This window comes from Felis catus, chromosome A2, assembly GCF_018350175.1.
Source record: "Felis catus isolate Fca126 chromosome A2, F.catus_Fca126_mat1.0, whole genome shotgun sequence".
Taxonomy (NCBI): Eukaryota; Metazoa; Chordata; class Mammalia; order Carnivora; family Felidae; genus Felis; species Felis catus.
Genome location: NC_058369.1, coordinates 75,406,675 through 75,420,842, shown reverse-complemented (window position 1 = coordinate 75,420,842; position 14,168 = coordinate 75,406,675). Strand labels below are relative to the sequence as shown.

Below are 14,168 nucleotides of genomic sequence, written 5' to 3'. Positions count from 1 at the left end.
GATGATGGATTTCCAAATTTATTCTTGGGAAAATGTCTTAGGACCCAAATTTAAAAGGTTAAAAGTTTTTCATCAACTAATATGTGGGCAAGATATTTTTTCATTAAGTACAGATTTTGAAAATCAACTGAGCTGAAATCAGTTCATAATAAATCCATTTATCAACATGGCTGAAGAAGCAACTCTAGACGTGGTCAGTGCACGTCAACTGCATTACCATCCATCAATTCCTTTCTTTAAGTTTTTATTTATTTATTTTGAGAACAAGTGAGAGACAGAGACAGCATGTGAGTGGGGGAGGGGCAGGGAGAGAGACTCCAAGCAGCCCCTGTACCGTCAGTGCAGAGCCCAGTGCAGGGCTCGAACCCACAAACCATGAGATCATGACCTGGGCCGAAACCAAGAGCTGGACACTTAACCAACTGAGCCACCAGGTGCCCCTGAATCAACTTCTCAATACATATCTCTTAGGGTCAAATACATTTTTGTTTTGTTTTGTTGATACATACAGCTGACTAAAAAGTTATTTGTTACCTCGCCATCTGAATTCAGGAAGATACCTGTAGATGTTAGACAGCACTCCAGACAGCAAGAAGAACCACGGGAAACAACACTTGTGGCCTTGGATTGCTCAGTTTCTAGTACCAACGTGGTAGGTATCGACTGTGTTGAAAGAGCAGGCTCATGAAACTTACTAGTTCATGTGCAGTCCTAACTAGAATCTTGTACGTAGTCATTTATTCACCCACTCATGATACAACAGACATTTAGGAAATGTCTATAATGAGTGCTGGCTGCTGGGTTTATCAAAAATGAGTGAGACAAACTCCTTGTCCTTTAAAGAATGTAGAGGATAGTGGGAAAGAGACTAGCAATTTATTATAATTATAATGTTATGTAGCATAAGAGAGAAATACAGAGACGCCAACGATGTGGATGTGGAAAGCAGACAGGGTGCAGGACCTAAGTTACTGACCTTGAGTCTGAGACAACCACCTCCGGCTTGGGGCAGCCTGGGTCTCCCTCCTAGGTTGCTCTGAGGCCCCACTCTGACCCTGGTAAACTGACTCGAACTCCTGATACCATTTTTTTTTTTTAATGTTTATTTATTTTGACAGAGAGAAGGTGTGAGCAGAGGAGGGGCAGAGAGAGACACACAGAACCCAAAGTAGGCTCCAGGCTCTGAGCTGTCAGCACAGAGCCTGACACGGGGCTCAAATCCACCTGAGATCATGACCTGAGCCAAAGTTGGAAGTTCAACCGACTGAGCCACACAGCGCCCCGCTGATACCGTTTTTGTTTGATGGTTGATGGAGTCCTAGACCCTGGATTAAACCTTTATTCCAATTAAACCTGGAGCAGAAATGCTCTAACTCTTCACCAAAATCTTAGCCAACAGAACCTCCAGTTCTCATCAGGATGCCCCAGCATTAAGTGTATGGGATGAGTCTGTCACTTACCTTTTCTTTTCTTTTTGTTTAAAGTTTATTTATTTATTGAGAGAAAGAGAGAAAGAGAGAGAGAGAAAAAAAGAAAACATGTGAGTAGGGTAGGGGCAGAGAGAGAGAGAGAAGAGAGAGAGAATCCCAAGCAGGCTCTGTGCTATCAGAGTGGAGTCTGACTTGGGGCTCCAACTCACAAAGTGCAAGATCACGATCTGAGCTGAAACCAAGAGTCGGACGCTTACCCGACCGAGCCACCCGGGCGCCCCTGTGACTTACCTTTTCTAGTGGGCAATGGGTACTATCTCGGAGAAAGGGAAGTAAGTTTGGTCGATCATACTCAGCATAAAGGCTAATCTGCTTTTCATGGTAGCGTTGCCCCTTATGATGGTCTCTCTTGAAAAGTTTATGCAGATACTAAAAGGAACGAAGGAATAAACCATGCTTATGAGAGTAAGAAAAACAATACCTGTTTACACTGCTGTGTTCGATTCGAAATAGCCTGGGGGACAAGCAGATTTCAGGAAAATCTCTAGGTGGAGGAAAAGTGGAAAGAACACCTTCAGAAGAGCAAGGACATTCTGGTACTCTTTCGAGAATGGCCTTGAGTGACCTGGCTCTACTAACCAGCCATGTGACCTCAACAGGTCACTGACCTCTCTGTGACGGAGTCTATCTGCAAAAATCTCACGGGGTTGTTGGGAGGACTGAATGAGTTGCCAGGTGTAAAACACTCGGATCCATAATGGCGTTTACTAAGCACTAGAGAAAGGTTAATAATAGTTATTAATATCATTACCATCGTCCACTTTGCCTCAGAAGTAAAATGCTTGATTAGTGGCCTTCCTAAATCCTAAAAATTCTGGTCTTCTACATTAAGGGGGTACAGTCATGGGACAAGAGTATGTTCTTAGAAGCTCAAGCAACAAGTGCTAAATTAATTCTCACACATTCTGCATCTGCTAAGCCTTGTTGAGGTCTGTGTCTGCAATGACATGCTGCATGTTCTGGTGACATCCAAGGTTAAAAATCAAGAGGAGTACAGGTGTCCTGAGCCAATTTTCCAAACCGATTCCTTTCCCTAAGCTGTCTGAAAAAGTGAATGAACCTCAAAGGAAGTGAGTCATTCACTTTCTACTCAGAGGCAAGATTAAGCCTATCAATACATTATGCCGAAGTCAGAAATCCACGTCTGATGTGTACTTAGTGTTCAGTGTAAACACACACCCCGTTACCCACCCAAGGTGGACAGTCCTGATGGCACCTGTCACATAAAGTACATTTCCACCTCGAGTGAACTGGTTTGTGAGGAACGGGGCCTCGGTTTGCCCCTGACGCTGTGACTGTAACTGGGTTAGCTGGAGTTGGACATTCACTAAACGAGTCTAAGCACGACACATGCACGCAGAGAAACGGCTCCTCAGGTCAACCCTTCGTGTCTCCCCAAGGCCAGAAGGGGGCAGAAAGTGGCTGGCACTCCACGGTGGTCTGATGGCGGCCCTGCCTGTCCCCTGGCACTCAGTGCAGGTCGCCAGAGGTGCAATGGGATGGGAAGGCTCGGTCACATCTGCCAAGGCCAATTTTCAGAGACCTTATGTTGCCTGACAGGGGAGAGGAGCCACTTTGAGGGGAGCCATTTTGATGGGCGCTCTCACCATTTCACCACTGCACTAATTACCACGCAGGGACCTCCCACCGGCAGTCCTGTCTCAAGCCTCAAGCAGACCAGAAATCATGGCTTTATAAACAAATCCCAAACTGGCCAGCATGGTGGCGCCTTGCTTGCTAAAGTGGACAATCTTGAGATTTCCAATCGTGAACGCTATCACAATAGCATCTGCACAACCCCTGACTGAAACAAAACAACAAAGTACCTCACATTCCCATCCTGGAGTCTTCAAAAAGCTTCTTGCGTGAAACTGACTTCTGATTAAAGACTCCATCCCCTGAGCCTCCTCTTGGGGTGCAAAGAGGTGGGCAAAGATACAAGAGCCCCCAGTGAATTTTTTTCTTTTTAATTTAAATCCAAGTTAGTTAACATATAGTGTAATAATGGTTTCAGGAGTAAAATTTAGTGATTCATCACTTACGTTTAATACTCTGTGCTCATCCCAACAAGTGTCTTCCTTAACGCCCCTTGTCCATTTAGCCCATCCCCCCACCCAACACCCCACCAGCAACTCTCAGTCTGTTCTCTGTATTTAAGAGTCTCTTATGGTTGCCTCCCTGTTTTTATTTTTTCTTCTCTTCCCCTATGTTCATCTGTTGTGTTTCTTAAATTCCACATATGAGTGAAATCATATTTGTCTCTCTTGACTTATTTTGCTTAGCATAATACATTCTAGTTCCATCCATGTTGTTGCAAATGTCAAGATTTCATTCTTTTTGATCACCAAGTAGAATTCCATTGTATATCTACACCACATCTTCTTTACCCATTCATCAGTTGATGGACATTTAGGCACTTGCCGTAATTTGGCTTTTGTTGATGGCGCTGCTACAAACATCGGGGTATATGTGTCCCTTCGAAACAGCACACCTGTATCCCTTGGATAAATACCTAGTAGTACAATTGCTGGGTCACAGGGTAGTTCTATTTTTAATTTTTTGAGGAACCTCCATACTGTCTTCCAGAGCGGCTCCACCAGTTTGCATTCCCACCAGCAGTGCAACAGTGTTTCCCTTTCTCCACATCCTCCCCAACATCTGTTGTTTCCTGAGTTAACTTTAGCCATTCTGACAGGTGTGAGGTGGTATCTCACTGCGGTTTTGATTTGTATTTCCCTGAGGACGAGGAGTGATGTTGAGCATCTTTTCACATGTCTGTTAGTCATCTGGATGTCTTCTTTGGAAAAGTGTCTGTTCATGTCTTCTGCCCATTTCTCCACTGGATTGTTTGGTTTTGGGGTGTTGAGTTTGATAAATTCTTTATTGATTTTGTATGCTAATCCCGTATCTGGTATGTCATTTGCAAATATCTTCTCCCATTCTGTCAGTTGCCTTTTAGTTTTGCCGATTGTTTCCTTCACCATGCAGAAACTTTTTATCTTGATGAGGTCCCAACAGTTAATTTTTGTTTTTGTTTCCCTTGCCTCTGGAGACATGTCTAATAAGGAGTTGCTGCAGCTGAGGTCAAAGAGGTTGCTGCCTGTTTTCTCCTGTAGGATTTTGATGGCTTCCTATCTTACTTACATTTAGGTCTTTTATCCATTTTGAGTTTTATTTTTGTGTATGGTGTAAGAAAGTGGTCCAGGTTCATTCTTCTGCATGTCACTGTCCAGTTTTTCCAACATCATTTGCTGAAGATACTGTCTTTTTTTTCCCATAGGATATTCTTTCCTGTTTTGTTGAAGATTAGTTGGCCACATATCTGTGGGTCCATTTCTGGGTTCTCTATTCTGTTCCATTGATCTGAGTGTCTGTTTTTGTGCCAGTGCCATACTGTGTTGATGATCACAGCTTTGTAATACAGCTTGAAGTCTGGAATTGTGATGCCTCCTGCTTTGGTTTTCTTTTTCAACATTACTTTGGCCATTCGGGGTCTTTTCTGATTCCATAATATTTTAGGATTGTGTGCTCTAGCTCTATGAAGAACGCTGGTGTTATTTTGACAGGGATTGCACTGAATGTGTAGACTGCTTTGGGTACTATAGACATTTTAACAACATTTCTTCTTCCAATCTATTAGCATGGAATGTTTTTCCATTTCTTTGTGTCTTCTTCAATTTCTTTCATAAGCTTGCTAAAGTTTTCAGTGTACAGATCTTTTTTTACCTCTTTGATTAGGTTTATTCCTAAGTATTTTGTGGTTTTTGGTCCAACTGTAAGTGGGATCAAGCCCCATCAAATTTGATGCCCACAGTCCTACTGGACCCATCTATTTTCTCTGAAGCCTTTTCTCATATCATTTTTAAAAGACACAGAAGACATGCACTCCTGCTTTATTCAGGGAATCCAAGTAGCCTCTCAAGGAAGTCTAGAATAGACCTTAACAGTACTACCACTGAGGCCAAATGAGAGGAGAGGGATGAGCTAGCATGAGGGTGAAGGACAGAAAAATGGGGCTCTGTTCTTGGATCCTTCTGAGGTGTTGTAATTTATGCTGCAGTTGTATTCAGTGGTAACTCCAGAAGCAAGGTGCTTACTCCTTGCTTCTGGACACAGTTTGGTGATACAAACATGAATATGATAACTTTTCTTAAAATCACAATTATGAGTCAAAGTTAAAGTACCCAATCTGTAATTAGTCCCTAGCGAGGTGGGGGGGGGGGGGGGGTCAGAGCAAAACTAATTGCGGATTATGGTGTGTGGTCAAACCTCTAATCCGAGTAGTGACGTGAGCGAATTCACGCCAATATCCCCCACCAATACGGACAGGTGGCTCGACCACTGTGTGGTTAAAAGGGCAAATGAAGACAGTCATGCTCACCACGTGTTGCAACTCTGGTCTGTCTTCTAATTCTTCCACCACCTTTTTAATCTAGAGAGAAAAGGAAATTTTAAACATGGAGTTACAGGGGGACACAAACATAGCTGCAAGATTATCTGATAAACATCTCTCTTCCTTATGGCTAGGGTGCTCTCAGGCACTCATCTGGCAACACATATGAAAACAAAAGACACTCACTGAAATTTTATCTTCATTGTCCAAAAGCATGTCAACGGCTTTCTGAAATAAAAAAAAAAAAAGTAGCCACAGTCATTGACACGTGCTGTGTTAAGAGGACACTGAACACAGTGTACCTTGCATGCTGTCAGTTCACGGTGGAGGGTTTCTTTTCCACACATACGGGTTCCTTTGCATTATAACAGCCCTTAAGGGAGATATTTGTAAATGAACGTATTTTAATGTGTCTCAATCTGAGGACTGCGCGTTTAGCACACCACTAAAACACTGTCCTGCTCCAACTCATCAAACACCAAACATCTCGTCTGCACATATTCTAGCTTCCATGTTGTTGGACGTAACTTCACAGGCACTCCTGTCACTTGTGCTAGCTACAGAGAGCGTACTGTTCCCCGGACCACAAAAGTGAGCTTCGCTTCCTGCCGCCTGAACGTTCACTGAGACCCTCTACAGATTTCACAGGTGTAAGGGGCTGGTCTTATGTGGAGAAGAGGCTGAGAGCCAGGAAAACAATTAGATACCTGGAGTCTCATACGGATACAAATACTTTCGGGATTTACTTTATTGACCTTTAACATTCACGAAACACACATGAGACTGTGTCTGTAACAACAGGGAGTGAGAAGACAGCCCATCAGACGGAGCGTCATTTGTGATACCTGAGCCCGGGTCCTGCTCGAGTCTGCTGCTGCCTACCTACCCACTCCACTTGTTTCCCCTCTAAAATGTGCCGATGGTAGAGATTATCCTTAAGGCATCTTCTAATTAGAAAACTCTGATTCCTCAACTTTGGTTCATACTCTTGAACAGCAGTTAGTCTCAGCTCGTTCATCATTTTTTTCTACAGCTACACATGTCAAACTCAGCTCTGCAGACACATGGCGGGGATGGGGAGTAGGAATAAGGGGAGAACAGGTAAGGGGAAATGTAATTAATTTTTATATAAGCACTTCATCCTCTTAATCATCTTGTGCCAGAGAAGCAGCCCCTCTGCCCCTGAACTTCTTCAGAACTGCACTCATTCTTTTTAGATCGGCAGTCCTGAAAGACTTGAACCATTCAGTACAAAAAAAGGGCGAAAAGCATCTTTCAGGAAAAAAAAAAGTGGATTTAGCTTCTATTTAAGTTTAAGTTTATGACGGCTAATCTGTAGCATTAGCATAGTATGTACATAATATACATGTATACGTACATACATAATATAGTGCAGAACATCCTTTAATGCGATAAAATAAAAAAGTCAATTTAATTCTTTTGGAGCCTTACGGGTTCTACTCTTCAACTAAAGTTTCAATTTTCTGAATGAGGAACTGTGTTCTATGAACTTTACGTCCATCATGGTTACTTGTGATTAGCTTTCTATGTTACGCGCGCGCGCGCGCACACACACACACACACACACACACACACACAAGCCACTGTGAGCTGTGGAGGCTGGGTGCCCTCATTGGTCAAGCAATCCACTGTTCAAATTTGTCCTGCAATAAAATAACACATCCTCCACGTCTGACCCAGCGGAAACGCCACATGCTCAATCTGTGAATGCCAACGAATAAAATCACGATAAATGGATCAAAACAGAAGTTCACCTAAAATTTTAATTCTGCAGCATATGATTAAGAGAGGTGAATGAGCCAGAGCGTACGGCTAGTTTCTCTGTTTCTATGAATTATGTGAATTGTTTGACGAAACAATTACTTCACACACACACAACTTTCCAAGTTCCACATCAGATTATGATTGCTTTTGCAGAATAACCACATCAAGTAAAGGATTCCTGAATCCCAAGTACTAAAACAGCTTAACATCTAGGGGCACCTGGGTGGCTTAGTTGGTTAAGCATCTGACTCTTAATCTCGGCTCAGGTCATGATACCAAGGTTTGTGAGATCAAGCCTGCTTGGGATTCTCTCTCTTCCTCTCTCTCTCTGCCCCTCCCCTGCGCACATACACGCTCTTTCTCTCCTTCGAAATAAATAAGCTTCAAAAAAAAAAGTAATATAGCTGAACATCTAGTGAGGATCAGTGTTCTGAACATGATCACATACAGCCAAGCTACTTGATTTATTACCTTCTCCAGCATTTGAACAGGTGTCCAATTATTAAAACTTTAGAAGAGTAAAAATAATTGATCGGTATTAAAATAAGAAATGCATTACCTCAGAATCAAAATCCATCAATAAAACAATTTTATCCTTGATGGAACTGAAAAGATTATGCTTGTGGATCAACTGGAAAACATCCTTATGTCTTAATGTTAAGTATATTTCCAGAGCATTGCCATAATTTTTGTCATAGGTGTACCTGGTAATACAAAATTTTTTACATTAATGTTCATCAACATTTCAATTAAACACACACACACACATATATACAAATCATGTTTTCCAATACGGAAAACTGAAAAATTTGTTTAAATAGAAAAGTCCACTTTACTTGGAAGACTATTCTTTGGGATTTAACTATATGTGACCAGTAAGAACTTCTTTCTCAGAACCTTGCTTCCCATTTTGCCAAGCCTCAGGGAATTTACAATGGTCAAGTAGTAAACATTTTATTTTATAGAAATTCTCAAAAATTTTTCGTAGAAGTCCATATACCAGGCAAAGAAAGTATGATCCAAAACAAAGCAAATTCTGATTCCAGTAATAAAAAAATTCAGCTCCAATTTTTTACAAGCAGTGTTCAGCTGGCAAATGGATTCTATCCCAAAAGCTTTTTTGTAACGGGAGCTTATAGAACTGACATGTGTTTTTTTTTTATTGAAACACTGTTTTTCACATTAATTCTGAAGCCAGCTCCTTAAAACCAACTGAACCTAAACTGTCCATTATTCGTTAAAAATTATTATGGGGTGCCTGGGTGGCTCAGTCAGTTAAGCATCCAACCTTGGCTCAGATTATGATCTCGTGGTCTGTTAGTTCGAACCCCGCATCAGGCTCTGTGCTGATGGCTCAAAGCCTGGAGCCTGCTTCGGATTTTGTGTCTCCCAATCTCTATGCCCCTCCCCTGCTCATACTTTGTCTCTCTCTCAAAAATAAATAAACATAAAAAAAAATTTTTTTAACAATTATTATTTTAAAAATATTTAACATTTATTCATTTTTGAGAGACAAAGAGAGACAGAGCGTGCATGGGGGAGGGGCAGAGAGACAGGGAGACACAGAGTCTGAAGCAGGCTCCAGGCTCCGAGCTGTCAGCACAGAGCACGACGCGGGGCTCAGACTCACGGACTGCAAGATCATGACCTGAGCTGAAGTTGGACACTTTAACTGACTGAGCCACCCAGGCGCCCCTGAACTCTAAGCCATTTTGGTGCACTTTCTTCGTCTTGGCAAAAGACACAAGAAGATGGGGGAGGGGTGGCCTGAGGTGGTAGGGATGCTCAGGAGAGGCTGACACAGGAACAGGGTTCCTGAGGTGACCCGCGAAATGCTTCTTTTTTCACTAGACCAGACCTGCCCCAAGGCAGGACTGTGTCTTACCTATCCCCGTGTCCCAGGCATAAAGAAGAAAGCCCAGCTCACCTGAAGTGCCCAACAAATATGAAAAATATTAACCAAGCTTCCATTTTCTAGGCTCTGACTCAGTGCCAGGCACTGTGCTTAATTAGTTCTTAATTATGACTTCTCCTTCAAGCTTTTAAATCATCCCATTAGGAATGTATCCATCTTACAGAGAAGGAGGCTGAGGTTTGAGAGATTAACTGACACGTAGATCCAAGAGTGACAGAATCCAGAGCCTGCCTGGGAAACCGATTTTCTTCTGGAATCTAAGACCTGGCATTCTTCCCTTCCTGAACCACTGCCTCTACGTGGAGCTGCTGACGAGGGTCCCCTCTCCTCAGGGAAACAGACTGCATTACATTTGCACAGTTTCACATGTTTTCCTCACCTGCTAGCTGTGCACCGGAGGTTTATGAAAGGACTTTACTAAGACCGAATGTAGGAAAATGTTACAAAAGGCTCCCTCTTCTGCATCCTCCCCATCCAGAGTGCGCTAGATCTAAAATATGAAAAACTCCTCTTGTGGACTGAATTGGAAAAAGCAGCACTAAGTTGTACTCACAGTTCTGCCAGGGTTTTGAGTAGGGTCCTATTCTGACTATCTTTCTTCAGGTGATCCCGAACTGCTTGAACAATGACTGAATTATTGTACAGATCTCCAGGCCATTCTCGGATCAGAGTGGCAAAACCCTAATCAAGGGGGAGAAAACAGAAGAACACTCTATATACACAGAGTAACAATCCAAAAGGTTTAAACAATGCCTAAAAGTATTCATGTAAACAGACAGAATAATTTTATGATCAAAACTCTGGTCCAGGGGCGCCTGCGTGGCTCAGTCGGTTGAGTGTCCAACTCTTGATTTTGGCTCAGATCACGATCCCAGGGTCATGGGACTGAGCCCTGCATCAGGCTCTGCACCGAGTCTGGAACTTGCTTAAGATTCCCTTTCTCCCTCTCCCTCTCTCTGCCCCTCTCCCCCACTCACATGCTCTCTCCCTAAAATAAAACAGACAAACAAGCAAAACTTTGGTTCATGAACATATCACCAATTCTCAGGCTCTGGGTTTGGGGGCAGTGAGGGAGGCAGACAATTACTGCCCGCTAACCTCCACTTACCGTTTCTGGAAGAGGCAGTGCCATCCAGTTCCGCGCAAGTAAGGCAGCCCCCCAGGTGTTCAATAACGCGATGCCGCACACACGGAGCTTAGGTTTGCTTTGCTCTAACCTCATTCTGGACAAACTGTAACGCTGGATGACATTCTCAACATCTTGAAGATGCTGCCCCAGTTGGCTACTTTCCTCCCCGCCTTCTGTGCCCGCTGTGTCTGGCCTCGTGTGCACTGGTCACACAGGTGTCCTGTGCAGCTGGCAGTGCCACACACGGTGGCTTGTTCCCACAGCAGAGTCACCGGCGCCCCACCATCAGCAAGACACCATCTTTGTCCTCTTTCTATTCTTGCCCCTAAACCTGGTTTTGTGTAGGGGATTTGGGACTTTGGCTCAAGTCCTAGCCCCTAGCTGGATCTCACATTTTGTGGTTCTCGTAGAAAACCCCAGATCTTCCGATTGGATCCTGTTTCCCTCCTACGTTTGGTTATTGGCCAGTAGTATCCTGGGCATTCTCTGCCCTCCCATTCCTGGCTTCAGTGCTCAGGTTTTGTAACTCAAAAGTATGGCAGAGCAGTTTGCTTACTGATCCTTGACAGCTTGTAGAGAAAAACCTTAGATGTATTCAAGACAGCAAAGGGAAGTAAAAATCTTCATGTTATTGAAAAAGATATAATTAATATTAAGTATCTCAACTAATCTTTTAATAAACTACTATGAATTTAGTTAAGTGACATTCATTCATTTTAATGTTTGTTTATTTTTGAGAGAGAAAAAGAGAGAGCACGAGCAAGGGAGGGGCAAAGAGAGAGGGAGAGAGAAAATCCCAGGCAGGCTTCGTGTGGTCAGCCCAGAGCCCGATGTGGGGCTCGATCTCAAGGAACTGTGAGATCATAACCTGAACCGTAATCAAGAGTTGGACGATTAGCCTACTGGGCCGCCCAGGAGCCCCACTTAAGTGAGATTTAGAAATGAAAATAGTGTGGTGGAATTTGCTTCTGTAAAGTACCAAGATTTGCTACAAAGAAAATCCCGAAGAATCAAGATCACAGTCTCCATTAAAGTCCTACCTAACTAACCCAGGAAGGATGGCAAGAGACCAAAACAATAGGCAACACGTTTTCCATTCAAACTACAACCTTCGCACATAAAAGCACGATTGCCGTCTGACTTGAGAGGTTTGGGGAGAGGTGTACTTAAGTAAAGATGTTGTATCGGATAAAATCATTAAATCAGAATATTAAAATGTTCTTCGAGCCAAAATGATACTTTGGATCAAGTTTCTGTTTTAAGACCGCATAATTTATAAAATAAAAAAAATCTGAAAAGATTCCCACCCAAACACTGGTGGCTCTCAGTAGCCCTGAGACCAGGAATAATACTGTTTGGGAAAGGCTTGGCTCCATTTTCTCTTCTCCCCTTTCATGTGACAGTCTTGCAGCACTGACAACTTCTCACACAAAATAAGACAAAATGACCGGTCACACTGTGTGACAAAAACACGATGACTCCTAAATAAACTGAAATAAACACTTATCACATTTCACATTAGGCTTTTCTCTGCTTATCTGGCTCCGTGCACCCTCGAACAGATGTGCTAAGAAATACTGATGCAATCAACCCTGTGGCCTTTACGATTAATCAGAGGACACGGTTATCAGGGGGCTGTTCTGATCGAGTGGGGAGAGTGAGAGAGCACCTCAGTGCCCATCAGAGTTAAGTACGAGGTTATACAGTGTTCATTAAATGAAATGCCAGAGCAGTTGTCCTACTTTTAATAAGCTTATACATTTGTCATCAGTATTATGCAACAAAGTTTAACTCACTATGGAGCTCTAGTGGCACAACTGGCTAGCCCATGGCACTTATAAAATAATTCTGCTATGGGGCGCCTGGGTGGCTTAGTCCATTAAGCGTCCAACTGCAGCTCAGGTCATGATCTCATCGTGTCTGGGTTCGAGCCCCGCGTCGGGCTCTGTGCTGACAGCTCAGAGCTCGGAGCCTGCTTCAGATTCCGTGTCTCTCTCTCTCTCTCTCTCTCTCTCTCTCTCTCTCTCTCTGCCCCTCCCCCACTCATGCTGTCTCTGTCTCTCAAAAATGAATAAATGTTTAAAAAAATTTTTTTTAAATAATAAAATAATTCTGCTAGGTTGTACCCCATAGAAACAAGCCATGAAGCATCACTACCTCCAAGTAAATACAGCCACTTCATATCTTCATTTAGGAAGAAAACTGAGAAGTCAATATTCTAGAGAGGTAGACAGCTGTTTTTTGTTTTCAGTCTGATCTTTAGTGCTGTTTAGTGACACAAAATTTTCATCCACCTAACACATGATCAAAAGTGTTGCTACAGAACACTGTTGCCTGGTCAATTCTGTGACAATTTAATTCAAAATTAAACATGAAATTAAGATTAAGGGAAGGTGGACAATTTATAAGAGCTTATGACAGTGACAATAAATTATGCAGACCCTTCTTAACAGTACTGACCAGGCAGACACCCTGATTATTCAGGAAAAAATAGCCACGAAATCTAAGCTTAAGTCATGCTTGTTTCTTTTTGTCTCAGTCAACAGGCTTCCAGACATGAATCAATAGGATCGGTTTAAGGATACAGAATTTAAGACCATTTCTTGAAAAAGAGTTGAATCATGTGAAAGAATTGTAACACAATCATAAAAATAATAAAATTGTGGTTTCCATGGTTAAATTACATTATTTTAAAAAGAGGGCAGGTATACTAAGCTCCAGTATTTCTCAATAAAATTCATATTTTTCTCCATCATTTTTATAGGACACTCATAATTCTCTTTTGGGAAGATGTACAAAGATGGAATATTTATGACAGCCACTCTCTCTACTCAGAACATACTGGAAAGAAACAGAAGTCCATTACAGGTCTTTATTCACTGAAGAAATCTTTTCCAATAACTATGGCCAATAATGGTCTATAATGGTCTCTCATTAGATCTTGTATAGAACATATCACTCTGCCCTGTGTCACTTACAGTCCGGTTGCTTAAAGCTTACCGAGGTGGTCTCCACCCTCAGCCTGTAAATCTACTGAAGATAGGACTGTGTTTTTTAAATTTCTCTTGGATCCAGCGCGTTCTAGACCGTGGAAGGTTCTAAATAAAGCTCTGTAGAACTGAACGCAATGGGAAATGAATAGGAACCATGCCTCTAGCCTACATCAGCTGGCACCCAACATCAGCTGGCACCCAACATAAATGACAGAAACTATTACCATAAACTCTTCTAGGAGATCTACATCTACAGATCTAGAAAGGAGTAGATCCATGCTGTAAAAGCAAGGGAACAATACAGATCGCATGTGCCTCAGGCTGCTTGAATCTTTCATATCCAGGAACACCTGGCGGAAAGTAACTGACCGCATACCTGCGTTATCCGCATACGGGATCACTATTTTAAGGGGCCCTGTAGACCTTAAGGTCTAAAATTCATGTCAGAGTTAAAACCTAGTAG

The 14,168-nt window shown here is 42.6% G+C and overlaps 1 protein-coding gene across 2 annotated transcripts in view; it reads right to left on the bottom strand.

The window, feature by feature from the left end:
* The window catches only part of VPS41 (VPS41 subunit of HOPS complex), a 186,059-nt gene that overhangs the window by 27,115 nt on the left and 144,776 nt on the right, over positions 1–14,168 (bottom strand). For both annotated transcript variants that reach the window (XM_006929098.4, XM_006929099.5), the window contains 5 exons: positions 10,137–10,264; positions 8,228–8,372; positions 6,070–6,111; positions 5,872–5,922; positions 1,722–1,859 (listed from right to left, as the gene is read on the bottom strand). In XM_006929098.4, the coding sequence (XP_006929160.1) occupies positions 1,722–1,859; positions 5,872–5,922; positions 6,070–6,111; positions 8,228–8,372; positions 10,137–10,264 (504 nt within the window). The remainder of the gene's footprint in view (positions 1–1,721; positions 1,860–5,871; positions 5,923–6,069; positions 6,112–8,227; positions 8,373–10,136; positions 10,265–14,168) is intronic.